We start from the raw sequence: 18,526 nt of genomic DNA, 5'->3' as shown, positions 1-18,526 counted from the left end.
ATTACGCCAAACCAATTCTCCCAGACGCTATCACAGGCAAGATTTTTCAACACCATTACAATCACCGTTACTGCAAACATCTTTACATTCACCAGTAGTAACAACACCGTCATCAACTTTTTGGATTTCGAATGCATCAACAAAAACAAAACAATCTCCGGACAAGCAGACCAGCCAAGGAGCCAAAAGAAAACTAAACAGAACGTTATTTAGTAACTCATCAAGTAGTCAACCCGATAAAAATATAGAAACTCTACAAAAAAAACTTGCTGTTAAAAGAGCCACTATTTCTAGACTAAGACGGACACTTTCAGAAACAAGAAATAAATTCAAAAGATTCTCAGTTTATAATAAAACTCCAGCAAGAACCAAAGGCGGGGCATTACTAATCGGTATGCAATACCACAAAAGAAGACAACCGTGGTCAAAAAGTGAAAAGCTGTATGCCATATCATTGTACTTGAGATCTCCTTCATGCTACAAGTACTTATTAAAATCAATAGTTTTGCCTGGTGTTTCAACAATTAGGAAGTGGATTTCATCTAAAGAATGTTTCAAGCCTGGATTTAACAACAGACTTATCCAACAAATTAAATGCAAAGCAAGTAGCATGGAGGAGATGGAAAAGTCCTGTGTACTGATGCTTGATGAGATGGCCATAAAGCAATCTTTGGAGTATTGTGCAAGCTATGACTTGGTTGAAGGGTATGAAGATTTGGGATGTCTCGGGAGAAACAGTAAAGTTGGAAGGCAGGCATGTGTATTTATGATTAGGGGCCTGTATTACCACTGGAAGATGCCGATTGGCTATTTTATAAGTAGGAATGGTCTTACAGGTTCCCAGACATATAAATTAATCAGGAAATGTGTCAAATGTTTATCAGATGCTGGTCTCCATATAAAAGCAATAGTCTGTGACCAAAACAGCACCAACAGAACTGCTTACAATTTGCTAGGGGTGGCATGTTCACATCCATGGTTTGAATGTGAAGGAGTTAAAATCCACGCTTTGTATGATGTGCCACATTTAATTAAATCCATAAGAAACAACCTCCTCACACATGACTTCTGTTTTAACGGCAACACCATCAGTTTCACCGACATCAAAGAATTATTTACAATAGACCAAAGCAGTACATCAACTAGAGCAGCTCCAAAACTCACCCCTGCCCATATAAATCCCAATAGCTTCCAAAAGATGAGCGTGTCCCTAGCAACACAGGTCCTCAGCCATACCACTGCATCAGCACTGCGGACAGTTGTTGGAACTGGCCAACTGAAATCAAGAACCGCCCTACACACCGCTGATTTCATTGACTTTATCAACTCTTTGTTTGATGTATTGAATAGTAGAGTTGTTAAAACTAAAAATCCCGATACCTGTGCATTGAGCTTAGAGAATGCCCATACTGTAAACATAATTAAGAAAGCGATTAATGTGTTTGAAAACCTCAGTAAACTCAACAGCAAGAACCCCAGACCACCTTGTTTTCCTGGAATCCTTTTAACAGCAAATTCAATTATATCACTACTCAAACAGGAACCGTACAAAATTTACTGACCAGCAGATTAAACCAGGATACCCTTGAAAACCTATTTTCAAGCATCAGGCAACGAGGCGGGTGGAACAAAAACCCAACTGTCCGGGTATTCCGTAGCTCCCTGAGGTTGTTCTGCATGCAATACTTAATTGAACCCCCTAAAACAACATCCTACGAGCCTGACGTAGACATGGTATTGGACATTGGCGATTCATCCTCCAAAGCTCACAGCCATGAGACAGAAGACCACCTATCCCCTGAACTGAAAGAAGATAGTTTTAGTGATAGAGAAGATGAAGATGAAGATTATGACGGATTGACAGATTTTGATCATGAGAATTTGCCAGTAAATTTAGAAACTTGTTCTCAGCAGTACTACGCTGGATACTTAGCTTGGAATTGTCATAAAAAATTTCAATGTGAAAAGTGTTTGCAGCGCAACTGTGTAGAATCAACCCTTGACAACCCCTCAGAGCTTTTAATTTTCCACAAAACATTTCCGAATATCAACATTCATTCATCTTCCGGATTAAAAGCCCCATCTTCAACATTAACAACCATTGTAACAAAAGCACTAGCTATTTACAAAAAATACTTCAACAAAATTGCCCATAGACCAAGACTTGTAGCTAGACTAATGAACAGAACAAGAACAAGTTTGAAAGACTTTTCTCCCTTGGCAAACTTGAGCCAAGAATGTGATCAGCATGTGACATACCTGCTACAAACATTATTCAGAGTTCTTCTGTATAAACAGTGTAAATGGATCAACGCGTCTCTGAAGAACACATCAATCAGCAAAATGCGAATCCTCCAACATGTATAGTGCTACTGTACTAAGTTAGAAAAACATATGTTTCTTGTTATGTATGACCAGTGGAATTTGAATTTAATTATTCTTTTTTGAATATTTTAATACTCATCCAAACATTTCTATAAGCCTTTCCTGACTTTTTATTTAATTAATTGTATTTGTTATTGTTATTCATCTAAAGGGAAAAATCATAAGTAAACCAGGTTATAGTATGAATTATTATTTAAACTATCTCTTGTACTAGGCATTTATATATTCAATTACGTAAGCCGATTATATGAAAATTCGATACTGAATACCAACTACATTAAAACAAAATTATATAGGTGTTGTAAAATTTTTTTTTAGGTATATAATTTTTAAACCTCTGGTTTTTTACATTAACAATTGGGTGACTTATTTGCCAGTCATGTCTGCAATAAATAATATTGTAGCCTATAACATACCTAAATCTTAATTTATTGAGATCTATACTTGTACAAACTTTTATCATACTGGACTTTACTACAAGCAACTATATAATTAATCTCTCAAACACTATGTATAATTAGTTATTCCTGAGATTAGTATTGTTACAGTATATTTTTAGTATCAAAGAGACAGTATGAATAATTACTTACTTTAAATTGTTGTGTAACCTAACTTCTTCTTTAAAAAAAAAAACAAATGTTGGATAAGAGGTCTAACTTTTTGTAATTTAATTTGTACTAATTTGATTGTCAAAGAGAAGTTAACTGAGTTCTAGCATTATGACATTTAAAAATTATATTTTCATTATACGCTTGAAACCAAACACAGATTGATCGGTTCAATGGTAAACATTATTTAGACTAAACAAAACAGAATTACAAGATAAATAATCTTCCCAGTTTCAACTGAACACTTCAAAAATTCATCAGACTAAATTTTGTTCGTTGACTTTTTTTACTTTCTTAATACTTATTTTCTGTTTTATTTTCATTCAAACATGAAAGTAAAATGTTTGTTAATCAAAACAAAACATGTTTGTCTTATTTAATCTTCTTGTAAGGAATATTCTTGGGGTAATTTACTACCTATCCTAAAATATATAAGTTGTGCAATAAACAGTTTTTTATTAATATTTTCAAAGTAGTTCTTTTTTATTTTTGGTCAAATTTAACATAAAAGATGTTTTTGAATTCATGATACTGTCTAAACTTGTTTAACTACTCAGACTATATTTGATTTGATTTGATCACTCCACATAAAAAAATAGTAATTACATTTTGAATTGTATAAATTTCTGAGGGGTTGTTGAAGATGTAGCTTGAATAGTTTTTAGTAATTTCATTTTACACACTTTCTTCAATCCTAAAATGTAATCCATTACTTTAAAAAGGACAACAGTACAATTTAGTTTACAAATTATATTTGTGCTAAATGCAATCCATATTTATTATAAAGTTTAAATAGCCTATTCAACAGATGTTTGTGACAACCAAAATGTTTGTGTTCATAATTTGTAATTAAAGATTCATTTGTGCTTTAGCCTATTGCATTATTATTACCACTAGCAACTAAGTCCATTGTGGTTAAATACACCTGTCTCTAGGAAAGTAATGGTTATTAAAATTTGCATACAGCAGATTACTCACTAATAATTAATTATTGGTACAGATTAAGCTCATAACCTTGAAAACACACATGAAATAAGAAATACACTTTAATTAACAAACAAAAAACTCAAATTGTGAACAACATGTAAGCAAAGAAAAATCAATGAATTAATATTACTGTACAACAATCAACGATGTTTAATAAAATCATAGTTTTATAATTACCTGTTCAAACAAAATTGGTCCTGTAGAATTGTAAGTTTAGTTGAACAAAGATTTAACAAACAATAAACTCATCTCTAATTCGGCATTTTCTAGCAACTATAAATTTGTAGGTTGCTTAATATTTAAAATTGTAAGGAAATCAACCAAAATGGGACGAAATATTCTGAAAGAGGATAAAATGTCCTACAATTGACTATTGTTTATTTAATGAAAATACTAAATAAAGGCAGCCTAAAGTAGGCTATAAATAAAAACTTTAAAAGCCGTTTTAATGTGTTTTTTAAATCTTACTTTATTTACAAAATATTTTATAAAATCATACTTTTATTATTATTTGCACATTTACACGAATTAGGCTTTCCAACGAACCATTAATTATAAAATGGGTCGATTAGAAGTTGAGATTTAGTCGTACAAACTTTAACAAAAATATCACCAACTCAGTATTTTGTTCAATATCAGAACTTTTTTTATCAATCTCAGTTGATCATGCAAAATATTACCTACAGTAGTAACAACTTATCATCGTGGTCATTAATTATTAAGGAAATAGTTAGTTTACGGTTATTTAAGCTCTTTACTAACCGGCCAGGCAGTTAGAGTTAACTGCCCGGCAACAAAAATGAATACGCGCATCGACATGACACGGAGTACGACGACGAGAGAGGTGCATGGGTTATGAAGAGTGACGTCGTAAAATGTCATTCCTCACTCAGCGATAACGCCCACGAAATCTAGCGGCGACGAATGAAACTACCAGGGACGTTGACCTTGGCGCAGCGCTTCCCCAGACCCGGATAGACTTCTGCTTTAGGTTCTATTTTCTTTGCTCATACGCTTGACGCCAGTCGCCAGTATGACGTTTACGGCGCAACAGAAGGCACAGATTGTAATCTGTGGTTCGCAGAGTTTATATCAATTACTAAATTAAAATAAATTTAAATCTACTTGATGATAAAGAAACTTGAAGCTGGTTTAATGAGTTTTGTAGCACCGTAGTGTTTTGAAAAGACATTCACCTGGCCAGCTAAAAACAAGCAATGCCATAGTCGAAGAAATCCGACAATTCTGCATCAGAAACCCAAAAAAATCAATTGCCTGACGAAGTCTTCAGTTGAACAAAGCTAAATTGGTCACTTTATGATGTTTTCTGTAAAAGATAGAGTCTTTGTGCCTAAAAGGATTCGTTGAAGAGATCAGATAAACCTGCCGATCACCCTAATCGTACAGACTTTGCCAGTTTTAAGCTCATATAAGATTGATGAAAATCAGAATTTTATTCAATCATTCCAAATTGTATCAAAGAATGAGGAAAAAACTTTGTTCTTTTTCCTTCAATTTGACGTTTAAATCGTTTATTTATCTTGAATTGTCCCCGAGCAACGACCGTTTAAAATTCCGGCATTCTTTTAAAAACACCCTGTACTTTATAAAAATTTATGTAAATAAATGACAATGACCTTTATTTTGAGTTATGTTGAAATATTGAAACGCATGTGTGTAAATTAATATAAGGTGTATATCATATTTAAGCCTTTTTAATACTTAAACTGCTTATTGATTTTTCATGAACTCAGAATGTTGATAAGGAGCTATTTTTACCTTCCCCTTGCAACAACATAAAGAAAATATATTTGTGCCCCTGTTAGTCTGTTCTGGCTCTATTTTCATTCATTTGCAGTTTTCTAAATCCAATATGAGGTCAGAGGGGTAAGAGGTTTTGTTCTTATATCATTTTTGTACTTGGGGATATATAATATATCCAGATTATATATCCTGACTTGGGGTCCTGTAAAAAGTTTGATTATCTATTAAACAATTTTTTTCTAACAGTCTTATATAACAATGTATGTATATTTGTAAATGTATTTCACATGACATAATTGCATAGATTTAAGTTGTGACGATTGTAAATACACTGTATTTTTGTGTTTCAATGACAATAAATCTTCTTGATTCTTGATATTATATATGATTCTAACTTAAATAATACGATTATTACCCAAATACACCTAGGTGTTAGGACATTGCCAATAAACTCGATAAAATTAAAAGCTCTAGGTGCTGAAGATGTATATGTAGAAATTATCAAATCTGTTAGCCCATATGGATAAGGAGTAATTACACAATCATCAAATATGAGCCTGGCCTCTGGTGTTTTTGCTAACAGTTGGAAGATTGCGTACGTGAAACCTTTGCCTAAAGCTGCTGCGCCAAAAACCAAACAGCAGGTAAGACCTATCTCTGTTTTACCTGCGATTTCAAAAATACTGCAGAAGATAGTAACGGAACAAATCGCTTTATTTCTAGATGAGTATCATATACTGTCTAAGCTACAGTCAGGGTTTATAAGAAACCACGAAACTTGTACTGCTGTGACTAATTTGTTTGCTGATACCTAGTCTTTGAAGCCAAAGAAAAAGGTCTCTATAGCATATTACCTATTCGACTATATTGATCATGAATTACTATTAGCATAAATGAATTAGGGACTATGGTTCCAGCGAACAAAGTGTATGTTGGTTTCGCTCCTGTATGGAGGCCCGAATGCAGGTTACAAAAATTGGGAGTTAGACCACAGACAATATAATACTTTACATTAAAGTATTATATTGTCTGTGGTTAGACATTACATTTACCGGTACCGAGTTTCTACTGTCAGATGTTCTCTCAAATTATTTGCTCGTTGTTAGAAAAAAAAACTGGTTCAAATTAATAATACATATTTATGTGTTCAATAATTTTTATTTTATTAAAACTATTGGTAATTTATAACAATCGAAACATTTTATATTGAAATTTCTCCTGCTTATTCAGCAGACAAAGGTTATTTTGGTATTAATTTTATTTTATTCAAAAGTGAACCATCAAAATGATCAAAGTAATAAAAAAATCAAATGGTTATCAATCATATGGTTTAATTTTAATTATTTATATTTCATTACTATATACATTACAAATAAAACTGTGAGCAATACTCTTACAAAACTTGTACAACCTTTTTTTGTCCGAACATAATCCCCCAGATGAACATATTTCCTAGCATCAAAAACATATTTTTTCAAGTAAATAAAACAAACGCCAATTGCATTGCCCAGCTCTTTCATTAAATAAACAGAATTAAATTATTCAAACTGTGAAAGCATAACAGACGTAGCCCGTTGAATTCGGCCTATTGGGACCTGAGAAATTAGTCCATACCTATAATATTCAGCAAATATGCACATTCTAAGCTCAAGTTTGATGTGCTGTATGCCTATATTTTTTTTTGGTAAACTGCCATAACCGTTTACATTTAATTTGATTGAATTTATATGCAATATTTATATTTTAATTTATATTTATATTTAAAATAATATTTTTTTATTATATTTATATTTATAAGCCTTTCTTACTTAAATTTACATTTTTTAAACGGGCAGTTCAGAAGACGGGGCACGGAAGCCACGTCATGTTGGTAACATTGACAATTCGAAGTAAGCGGCAGGCAGGTTGCCAGTATGGATACTAAAAAAGTCCCACACGCCCCTGCTCGCCCCTCCACGCAACTCTCCATCAATTCCAGAACATGAAAGGATCCATAATGTCATATGGGTTCAAGTTATGACCAAATGTTACAGGACCACTTTTGTTAGCTGTATTGTTCTACACCTTTTAATTTTCTAACTCTTCTCTAGAGTCATTATTAAAAGAATTAATAAATACTAGTGTACATGTTGCTCGAATTCGAGCAATTGCAAATATTACAGAAGATATTTCAAAACGAATAACAGTCATATTTACAACGAATTTAAAAGAGTCAACTCAAAGATTACCGGTGTGTAACTCAGACTATGTTTATCTTCGTTATTGATAAACCTAAAGCATTCGGGCCGGTTTTCTCCTTCTCAAAATGCCTCGCTGTACAGGCAACACAGGTCATTTATAGAGGGCCAATTGAGAACGAAAAGTCGTTTTGGGGTAGTGTTAGGGGGCATTTGTAACCTAATAGTTGAGATTGTCCAGGGTCAGGTGCTGACTGTGATGAGTTAAGCCTAATACTCGCCACTGTTCTGTGAGCTGCGGTCGTTATCACGATTACGCCTCCTGTCTATATGTGTTGTTGTCGTCACGTCGGAGGCATATAAAAGAAAAAAAACAACAAATAAACAAATGATAGCTACACAAAACAACGATAAATGTTACAATCGTACTAACACGATCCGTCATAGCTACACAAAACAACGATAAATAAATACACAAATTTAAGATACTGTACAACCATACTAACAAAATCCGTCTTGGAGGTTATGTTTACACAAACTCAAATAGTAAATAAATGTACTCGATGGGTTTCATTGAATTGAAAAATAAATAACAGCAATTAAATTAAACAGCTGACCAAAATGTAAACACTTATGTTCTTCATAAGGATAACATGGGAACTTTCAAAGCCACTGGGGCAGAGCCCAAGGGACTTTTTCAAAAATGTAAAAAGTTTGCAAATCTACGCGACACGTTCTTTCCAATGAGATGTCAATGGATAAAATCGGTTAAGAAATGGCGGAGGAGTTCAACCGACAAAGTTTCATGTAGCGTATTAATTATATAGATTTTCGTAATGAGCGACATTTCCTACCTGTAGGCTAAACGAAACGTGATACGTATATCTATATTTAATACGTGAACACGAAGTTTGTCGGTTGAACTCCTCCGTCATTTCTTCCGATTTTATCCATTGACGTATCATTGGAAAGAGCGTGTCGCGTAGATTTGCAAACTGGCCTTGAACTGGATTTGAAAAAGTCCCTTGGGCTCTACCCCAGTGGCTTTGAAGGTTCCCATGTTATCTATACTTATTTAATACGCAAGCAGGTTTTTTGTGACAATTACTCCTCCGAAACTACTGTACCGATTGACATGTTTATGGTGTCATTGGAAAGAGCGTAACGTGAAGTTGTGCAGGAAACTTTCTTTTTAGGGAAATAATTAGAGAGTGAGGTCCTGGGGCCCTTTAAAGTTTCGTATTTCTCCATAAGGATAACATGGGAGATAATTTTTATTTACAGAAACATATGTTTGTTACTTGAAAATAGTCAAAGTCTACTACATAATAATTGCTGTGTATTATGACTGTTAATGTATACTACATTTCAATCAATGATTAAGTACCTTAAAGTTTACTCATAATGGATCTGACTACTTTATTTTTAATGCTGGGAATAGTAAAATTCAGTTGAGACTAAGTTACTATGATTTAGAAAACTTTACTATAATAATTTATGTATGTAAAATCACAAATTTTTGACATTCTTAATTCATTAGAAACGAAACAGCTTATCGAGAAATCAAACAAATCATCTACTTCATGTGAATAATCTTTTTACACAAACATTGTTTTTTTACCAATAACTTGATTCTATTTTACTTGTGGGTGTATTTTGAGTTTGCAGTTATGAAAGCGCCAAGCCAAGTAACTGTTATCTAATTTTCTTTATAAACTAACAGTGGTAATGAATTATTACATGAACTTGACAAGTCAGGTAATTAATTGTCAGTATACCAAGGGGAAGAAGAGTGGGTCCTCGAAAACAGTCGAAGGCGGAGACACCCATCTAAAAAATCGAACTGAGTTTTTAAATATAGAGGTCAGTGGATTGCCAAGACACAGATTATACTAATAAAAGGGGACAGTGGTTTTATTGATATTAAAACATCAAAAAGGGCCTCATTAATGGCACAAGGCTTCATGTGATCAGAACGGTTAACAACAATGTTAAGTAGAATGTAAAGTCCTAACTGGGACAAATGGGTAGGGACATATTTTGATTTTGAGGATACAAATTTGCCCGTCTGAAACAAACTTACCTTTTAAAATGGATAGATGCAAATTTCTGTTATCTTTGGCATTTGCAGCACAAGCACTTTAATTAAAGAGCAGCACTCTTCTTAGTCACTCATCATCACCAATTTCAGTCATGAACAACTGTATATATGTTGTTTTAAGTAAGGCTACATCTTTTAATAGGATACGCATATTCATTACGGAAAATTCTGACCAGGGTAATATTCCTGAAGGTAGCTTTAAGACTAAAATCGTAGTATTCATGGAAATGCTTTGTGATAAAAATATATTGTTTAGTGTTTATTTTTAAAAGAGTTTTCTTCAAGCAGCATTTTATGACCCTCAAAATATGCTACATAGGCCTATTGGTTTGATATGATTAAATGTTTTGTTAAATGTGTTTTTTATCTAATAAAAAAATTACTACCCTATAACATACTTGAACACTTATTAATTTACTAAATATAATATGCATAACGCTAGAAAATGGCTGGACTGCTTCCCTTCTAAGGTTTTATTATTACTGTATTTAATTTTCGACGTCAAGTCAATGTATATCAAGATAATTGTTATATAAATTTATATGTTTTTGCGGGGCGTTGAGCCGCACAGGTTCACTAGTCCTTATAAAGATCATAATTGTTTAAATTTTGATCAGCTGTATAATTTAATTGCTGTCAATATTTAAACTGCATTTCAAAGAAAAGCGTCCTACAAAAATTAAATCTTTGAAAAATAAATCATTGAAAGAACCCATTTGCAAATTATTGAAACATTAAAAGTCATAGAACGCCCCCTAGTAGAAGAAATAGAGATAATATTTTTTTAAAGAATTAACTATCGTCATTAGCCTGTATAATGAAGAACACCTACAAGATTCAGATTCCTACAAACTATGAACGAGGATGTTAGCCGAAGTGCTACAAATTTTATTAGGAAACATGGACTTAAATTTGTAATCATTGCAGAGGAAAGCCCTCTAAAGCCAAATTAATCTGGTACGTCAATGACATTAACCTATGTTTTCATAAAAGTCAAGCCATTTTAATAATAGCCTATGAAAATATCCAAGAGCCCCTTACCAACATTTTACTGAAGGCTTTTAATTATTATTCATATGCTAAGCGAAACAAAAATCATCTGAACAACAGAAGGTCTTTAACTTTGCATTTCTCAGGTAAATATAATTAACGTTATTGCAACTAAACAAAAAATACACCAATTGAACAAATAAAATTGTGACAGACAATTTGATGAAAAATAAGTACGACAACGAATTTAACACAAACAAAAAACTAACATTTGGATTATGAGTTAAAATTCTGGTGACGCAATAACAACGATAAATATACAGAAAATCAAAACAAATTGAAGACTGGTACACAATCATCACATGTTTGATTTTCAGCGTGGGATGAACATAGATAAGTTCATATTTTATTTGGATTGTGGTCGAGTTTTGACCACTGGACGACATCAATTCTTATATTAAAGTACTTAACTCATTAAGGTACTTCAATAATACCTAACTGATAAATACCTTCTATTTAACTCAAATAAAACAATCTGGTATTAGGTATAGATGTATTTACTCAAAAACCTATTTCTATGATAATTTAGTCACGAAATCCAAATGTTTAGACCTATCTATAGATTATATCCGCTTGTTTGGATCATACAAGTCTAGATAGTATTTTTAAAATTTTAAATATGGTATTTTTTTATTAAACCCATTATACACTACAGACATTTTGCGTACAATTTACTTTGCTAACATACACTCTCATATTTGTTACGGAATAAAGATTTATGAGGGAACAAGTAATTGTAACTATAATCAAATTTTATATTTACAAATGAATGCTACAAGATGAAACCTTAACCTGGATTAATACTGTTTAAATTTGTTCCGAAAATAGGAGATGAAAAATAGTGGAAAAAAAGGCACTACGACTTATTTGCGTTGTGCACCACGAATATTATGTAGAAAAAATTTCGAAATTTCGTACATACAGCTTAAGAAGTTAAGACTAAATATTTTTCATAGTTTAGAAATTTTAAAACGTGAACTAATACTGTATTTCCTTAATATTGTTGTTGGAAGACGGCAATTGCTAAAATACTGTGCGCGTAAACTAATTCATTCACCTCATGGTGGTCATCTAAGTAGATTATTGGACAAACTAAAAGTCTTACGAAAAAATGTTTGGAACAAAAATTGAAGAACATCTTATTATCTATACTTTTCTCGCTGAAAGTTTTCATCTGACCAAAAAATAAAAAAAATCCTCGCTCACTTACTTTTTCATGTTTACATTGAACAACCTTTTCATATTTTCCATTATTAAACATTAATCATCTGCACGAACTAAATTGTATTTATATAGTATTAAACATCAGTTTACGCAGAATTTAAATATGTAAATTTCATCCTCTCACTATTTGTATTACAATTTAGACGAACGTGCAAAGCGACAGGGAACGCACCACTTCGAATAATCTCGCCAACATCGGAAACTCTCTTCCAGCATGTGTGTGTGTAATGGGTGCGTGTGTGTGCGTACGTTATCGCTTCCTGCACAGACTGTACCCATTGTCACTTGGAGTTATGAAACTTGGTGTTATGAACCCTTGGAGTTATGAAACTTGGACTTGTGGTCCTTGCAAATCTGTACGTTTGGAGTTATGAAATTTTGTATTTTAATTTACTTGGTTTTATTTTAACTTGGACTTATGAATCTTGGAGTTATGAACGATTGGAGTTATGAAACTTGGTCTTATGATATTTTGGTTTTAATTTACTTGGACATAATTTTACTTGGAGTTATGAAATGTTGTATTTAAAAGTACTTGGAGTTATGAAAACTTGGAGTTATGAACCTCACCCCTATTATATAGAAGAGGTGGCGTCTGTCTGTCTGTGTGTGTGTGTGTTTGTATGAGCTAAACTCAAAAACTACAAAACCGGCTGGGCTCAAATTGGACAACAATATAAGGCTACCACTCCGAGGATACACATAGAACTATTCCTCCTTCGATATTGACCTATGACTCTGACCCACAGGCTTTCGAAATTCGTAGGTGAGAGATAAGTAAATATTGATTGGTCTCCATGGTAACAAAGTACAATCTACCAAAGTTTACATGTAAACAAGTAGAAAAATGTCGAATGCATTTTTATTCCAAATTTCCACACAGCTGGTTTAAACTTAATATTTGTGTGTAAGCAATAATAAGATCATCTGCCTCAGCAAACCTGCAGACTTAGTGAATTTCCTTTTGTCTGAGCATAATTTCACTGAAATATTTTGGAAAATTGCACTATTGGCAGATTTGGAACTACTGTGATAGCTTTTCGTTTACACAACAAACAACAACATGTAATTGATTATACAAAATATTTAATTGATTTTGTGTTCTAGGTGTCTTAAAAATGTGTTCACAGTCTGAGTTAACAAAAACGTAAGGCATTTTCAAAGAACCAACACTGTCTCTTTTTCATACTGATCCCGTTGCAAGGCACGGGTATGGCTGCTAGTAGTTTTATAAAAATAATACTGGGTAATAAGTTAAGTTCGATTTTGGTAAAAGAATTGTACAAAATTGGTTGAGCGACGCTTCTAATTGTCAATACTATTTCGGAAAAACCTTAAAAACAGTCCAACAAACAAAGGATACGTAATAAATTATACAAAAGAGAAAACATTTTGGGACATTTTTTGGGTTTTGTCTTTGGCAAACGCGATTTACAACTATTAACGAAGTGACGTTTAGCTAAACCCTTTTACGTATGTAATTAAAGTTCAATAAATAATTAATGCGAAAATAAAAATAATTATATCACCTAAGACAAGTGAAAAGAGAACTTAAAATAAATTTAATGCTACAACTACAATCATTGATGTTAAGAAAAAAATGTTATAACAATATTGTACTGAATATAATCATCACCAATAGGATTATTATAAATACACCACGTCCACCAATAGATCACAACAGCGTCAACCATACTGACAGTTGCAACCACATCAGCGTCAGCCATACTGACAGTTGCAACCATACAGGCAGTTGCAACCACAACAGCGTCAACCATACTGACAGTTGCAACCACAACAGCGTCAACCATACTGACAGTTGCAACCACAACAGCGTCAACCATACTGGCAGTTGCAACCACATCAGCGTCAGCCATACTGACAGTTGCAACCATACAGGCAGTTGCAACCACAACAGCGTCAACCATACTGACAGTTGCAACCACAACAGCGTCAACCATACTGACAGTTGCAACCACAACAGCGTCAACCATACTGACAGTTGCAACCACAACAGCGTCAACCATACTGACAGTTGCAACCACAACAGCGTCAACCATACTGTCAGTTGCAACCACAACAGCGTCTACCATACTGACAGTTGCAACCATACAGGCAGTTGCAACCACAACAGCGTCAACCATACTGACAGTTGCAACCACAACAGCGTCAACCATACTGACAGTTGCAACCACAACAGCGTCAACCATACTGACAGTTGCAACCACAACAGCGTCAACCATACTGATAGTTGCAACCACAACAGCGTCAACCATACTGTCAGTTGCAACCACAACAGCGTCTACCATACTGACAGTTGCAACCACAACAGCGTCAACTATACTGGCAGTTGCAACCACAACAGCGTCAACTATACTGGCAGTTGCAACCACAACAGTGTCAACCATACTGGTAGTTGCAACCACAACAGTGTCAACCGTACTGGTAGTTGCAACCGCCATAGCGTCAACTATACTGGCAGTTGCAACCACAACAATGTCAACCGTACTGGTAGTTGCAACCACAACATCGTCAACTATACTGGCAGTTGCAACCACAACAGCGTCAACCGTACTGACAGCTGCAACCACAACAACGTCAACCTTACTGGTAGTTGCAACCACAACAGCGTCAAACATACTGGCAGTTACAACACAACAGCGTCAACCATACTGGCAGTTGCAACCACAACAGCGTCAACCATACTGGCAGTTGCAACCACAACAGCGTCAACCATACTGGCAGTTGCAACCACAACAGCATCAACCATACTGGCAGTTGGCAACCACAACAGTGTCAACCATACTGGCAGTTGCAACCACAACAACGTCAACCTTACTGGCAGTTGCAACCACAACAGTGTCAACCATACTGGCAGTTGCAACCACAACTGCATCAACCATACTGGCAGTTGGCAGTTGCAACCACAACAGCGTCAACAATACTGGCAGTTGCAACCACAACAACGTTAACCATACTGGCAGTTGCAACCACAACAGTGTCAACCATACTGGCAGTTGCAACCACAACAGCATCAACCATACTGGCAGTTGGCAGTTGCAACCACAACAGCGTCAACAATACTGGCAGTTGCAACCACAACAACGTTAACCATACTGGCAGTTGCAACCACAACAGTGTCAACCATACTGGCAGTTGCAACCACAACAGCGTCAACCATACTGGCAGTTGCAACCACAACAGTGTCAACCATACTGGCAGTTGCAACCACAACAGCGTCAACCATACTGGCAGTTGTTGTAACCACAAGTACACATTGTTGCTTTGTGTATCACCCAATCCACCAGCTGGTGCTGAAGTTTAATGTTGTACTTCCGGTCTCTTATCAGTTCCTCTCGAGGGTAACATCCGGTTTGTTACAGCTGTCATATCACAGGTATAAACAATAAAGGTTTGTCACAAAGGGATCCATTTACGGTCAATATTATTGTGCCATATTTAGTGCACAACGTTATTGAACCTGAAGGGATAAAGGCTAAAACAGATTTCGCAATGTATTAAATTAATTTTAAAAGTTTAATAAAATATTGCACAATCTTCAAAATATTTCGCGTATGGGTAATATTGCTCAAAATCTTCCAGTTCTCTGTCCATCTGCAAATTCTAGGGTTGTTTAAATTGTGGGTTCTAAATAGTTTTGCTTCTTAAATTGTGTAATAACGTTAAATATAGTTTTGTTAAAAACTCTACTGTGTATGTTAATAAAACATACATCCAATTAGTTAAATATGCAGAAAATATACAAAACTACATAAATAGCTTTTAAAAAGTAAAAGTTTACATACATTTGTTTAAAATAAAATGTTTTACCGAAGATAACATCAAGCTCTTTCTAGTTGAAATGTACCAAATTTACGTGAGCTTTCACGGTTGTAACATCATAAATAACATAGAAGTGTGAACCAAGTTATAAACTGTCAATAAAACCTGCTCTTGTTCTCAGGTAGTTTTGATTTATCGTTTAGTTGTCTTGAAGTGTTCACAGCTTTAACAACACATTGTGCCCAATGTATCACTGGGCAATTCCTTTTAAAAAGAGCTTTTAATGTTTCTATCGACAGAATTAAAGTAGGAATATTACTAAGTCAAAATATAGATTCTGTTAGTAAATAAGCAGCCCAGCATGCAGAGATCAATTAAGCTCATTGATTTCTAACTATGTATTTTATTTTAATAGGAGTACATGAATAAAATAATTATAAAAGCAATACTTTATAAACTGTTATTCATTGAGTTCTTCAACTCCACTGAGAGAGGTTGATCAATACAGGTACTGTATTTTTTTGCGGATTTCACCTACCTATAAGAAATTGCTTGTGGGGAGAGGCTAAAAACACTTATGTAAACATTCATACACCCGTGTCCATCAGAACAATAACTCGAACAAAGACCATCCGATGTTGATTAAATTAGTACAAACGTGTACACTCTTATTAGAACGAGTTCAAGAACCACCATGATCGGACTATAGAAACGAGGTTTATATGGGGTGAAAATTGTTTTTTTCTTCATTTTTGACCCCCAATTTATAAACTTTTGTATTTCCTTTCAAAATCATTTTTCGAATAGTAACAAATAATTTTGTATATTTAAGTGTTGTTTTGAGTCAGTGTTTATAGAGAAAAATAAAATAAAATTGTATAGGTTCATATATTATTTTCATGGAGTATTAATCAACTGTTGTAGTTTGCTTGTCAATGGATATAGTTTTATATTTTTTTTATATTACAAACTAAGTCATTAACAATAAAAAAACAACCTCCCTGATGCACCAAACATAATTAATCGTTAAACCTAATAGGAGAGAACAACTATCTCTGACAATTTTATGAAAATATTTTAGAGAAAATCTAATTAGGAAATTGCAAATTCGCTTATTCTGCAGGTTTTCTGCTGTTGGGGTATTATTGATTTATGAATTAATGTACGTTTTATCGCATTACCAGTACTTTAAAAACAACAAATTTCCATTCAGTTCCACGCTGGAGTCAAACTGAGTCAAACAGTGGGATTAGCAAGGACGATCCTCTTAACAGAGTGCACGAAATTGTTGTGATAAAAGCTTTTGATGGAATTTAACATGAAGTCCGAAATTGCTTTGACAATAATACATTTGACACATGAACTTTTGAGTTTAGAACCCCAGCCACTGTTGAATGCCTCTTGTTACAGTAGAATCGCAACAAAAAAGTTGAAAAAGTGGAAATCAGTTATCAGTTCATATAACACATAATATTGCATACAGTTTTCAATTGGTTAGTTTCCAATAACAGCTATTATGTAAAATCCGACAACAGTCTTAATTATTATTAAGCTTTAAAATCTGTTTTATTTAACTATACGTGTAGGAACTTTATACAACTAAAATAATTTTAAACCAATTCTTAATTTTGTTGTAAAAACTTTGCGTTTGACATATAATTTATCTCAGCGATTTTGTATATTTTATATACGAGTAATAGTCAAGGAATATGATTACGTATGGTTTAATATTGTTCATTAACAACTTGATGTAAAGCCAAACCAGTTTCTTCAAGTATTCGTAATGTAATAAAATTTCAGATTCAATATTATACTCAATCACCAAATTCGGCCGTTTGGACTTTATAAAATGTACGACTTTATTAATCACCCCAAGAATCAGATGAAAATAACTAATGTAAAATGTGATTAGACGAGTGAGACCAATCGATCGAGTAATTTACTTACTTAAATTTTTTTCATTGAAATGGTGACCATATGGTATTTTATATGGTGATCATATAAAGTAGGTACATGAGTGTAGGATGAGGGGCGCGATCTTGTAGTCTCGTTTGTGACTAAGGTCGACATATTCCTAAGACACAGTTGTTAATTAATAGCCCCTACATCATTGAGTATACACCCTATATACAAGTGAATAAAATGAAAACCTTAAGAGGGTTCCACTCGTCGTCTGGTTACTACGTAAACATTGTCCTACAAAAAAGAACCTCGTGACATTACTAAAGTTTTTATCGAGTTTAAATTAACTTAAAAATATCCACAATGATCCTGACTATGTCCTGGGTGGACTGAAACTTCGTATTTGTTTCTTTAAGTATTTACAAAATTATTTTGAAAATCCATAAATTAGTCTTTTCACGTGTGATGTTACCTTCTAAATAATAGTTCAACATTCATTTATCCCCATTCAATGTGAGCTCTGATATGAGCACAAAAAGAACACA

The 18,526-nt window shown here is 33.8% G+C and overlaps 1 protein-coding gene across 1 annotated transcript; it reads left to right on the top strand.

The window, feature by feature from the left end:
- The first annotated feature begins 1,731 nt into the window (after positions 1-1,731).
- On the top strand, positions 1,732-15,268 carry LOC129003429 (cysteine-rich, acidic integral membrane protein-like). The gene is made up of 3 exons (XM_054431722.1): positions 1,732-1,887; positions 12,440-12,527; positions 13,971-15,268. Exons 1-3 carry the CDS (start codon positions 1,732-1,734, stop codon positions 15,266-15,268), a joined length of 1,542 nt encoding a protein of 513 aa, XP_054287697.1.
- The last annotated feature ends 3,258 nt before the right edge of the window (positions 15,269-18,526 follow it).

This window comes from Macrosteles quadrilineatus, unplaced genomic scaffold (assembly GCF_028750875.1).
Source record: "Macrosteles quadrilineatus isolate MER2022 unplaced genomic scaffold, UCM_ALF_1.0 Scaffold_9__3_contigs__length_116548681, whole genome shotgun sequence".
NCBI classification, from domain to species: domain Eukaryota; kingdom Metazoa; phylum Arthropoda; class Insecta; order Hemiptera; family Cicadellidae; genus Macrosteles; species Macrosteles quadrilineatus.
This window is presented reverse-complemented; position numbering and strand designations above follow the sequence as displayed.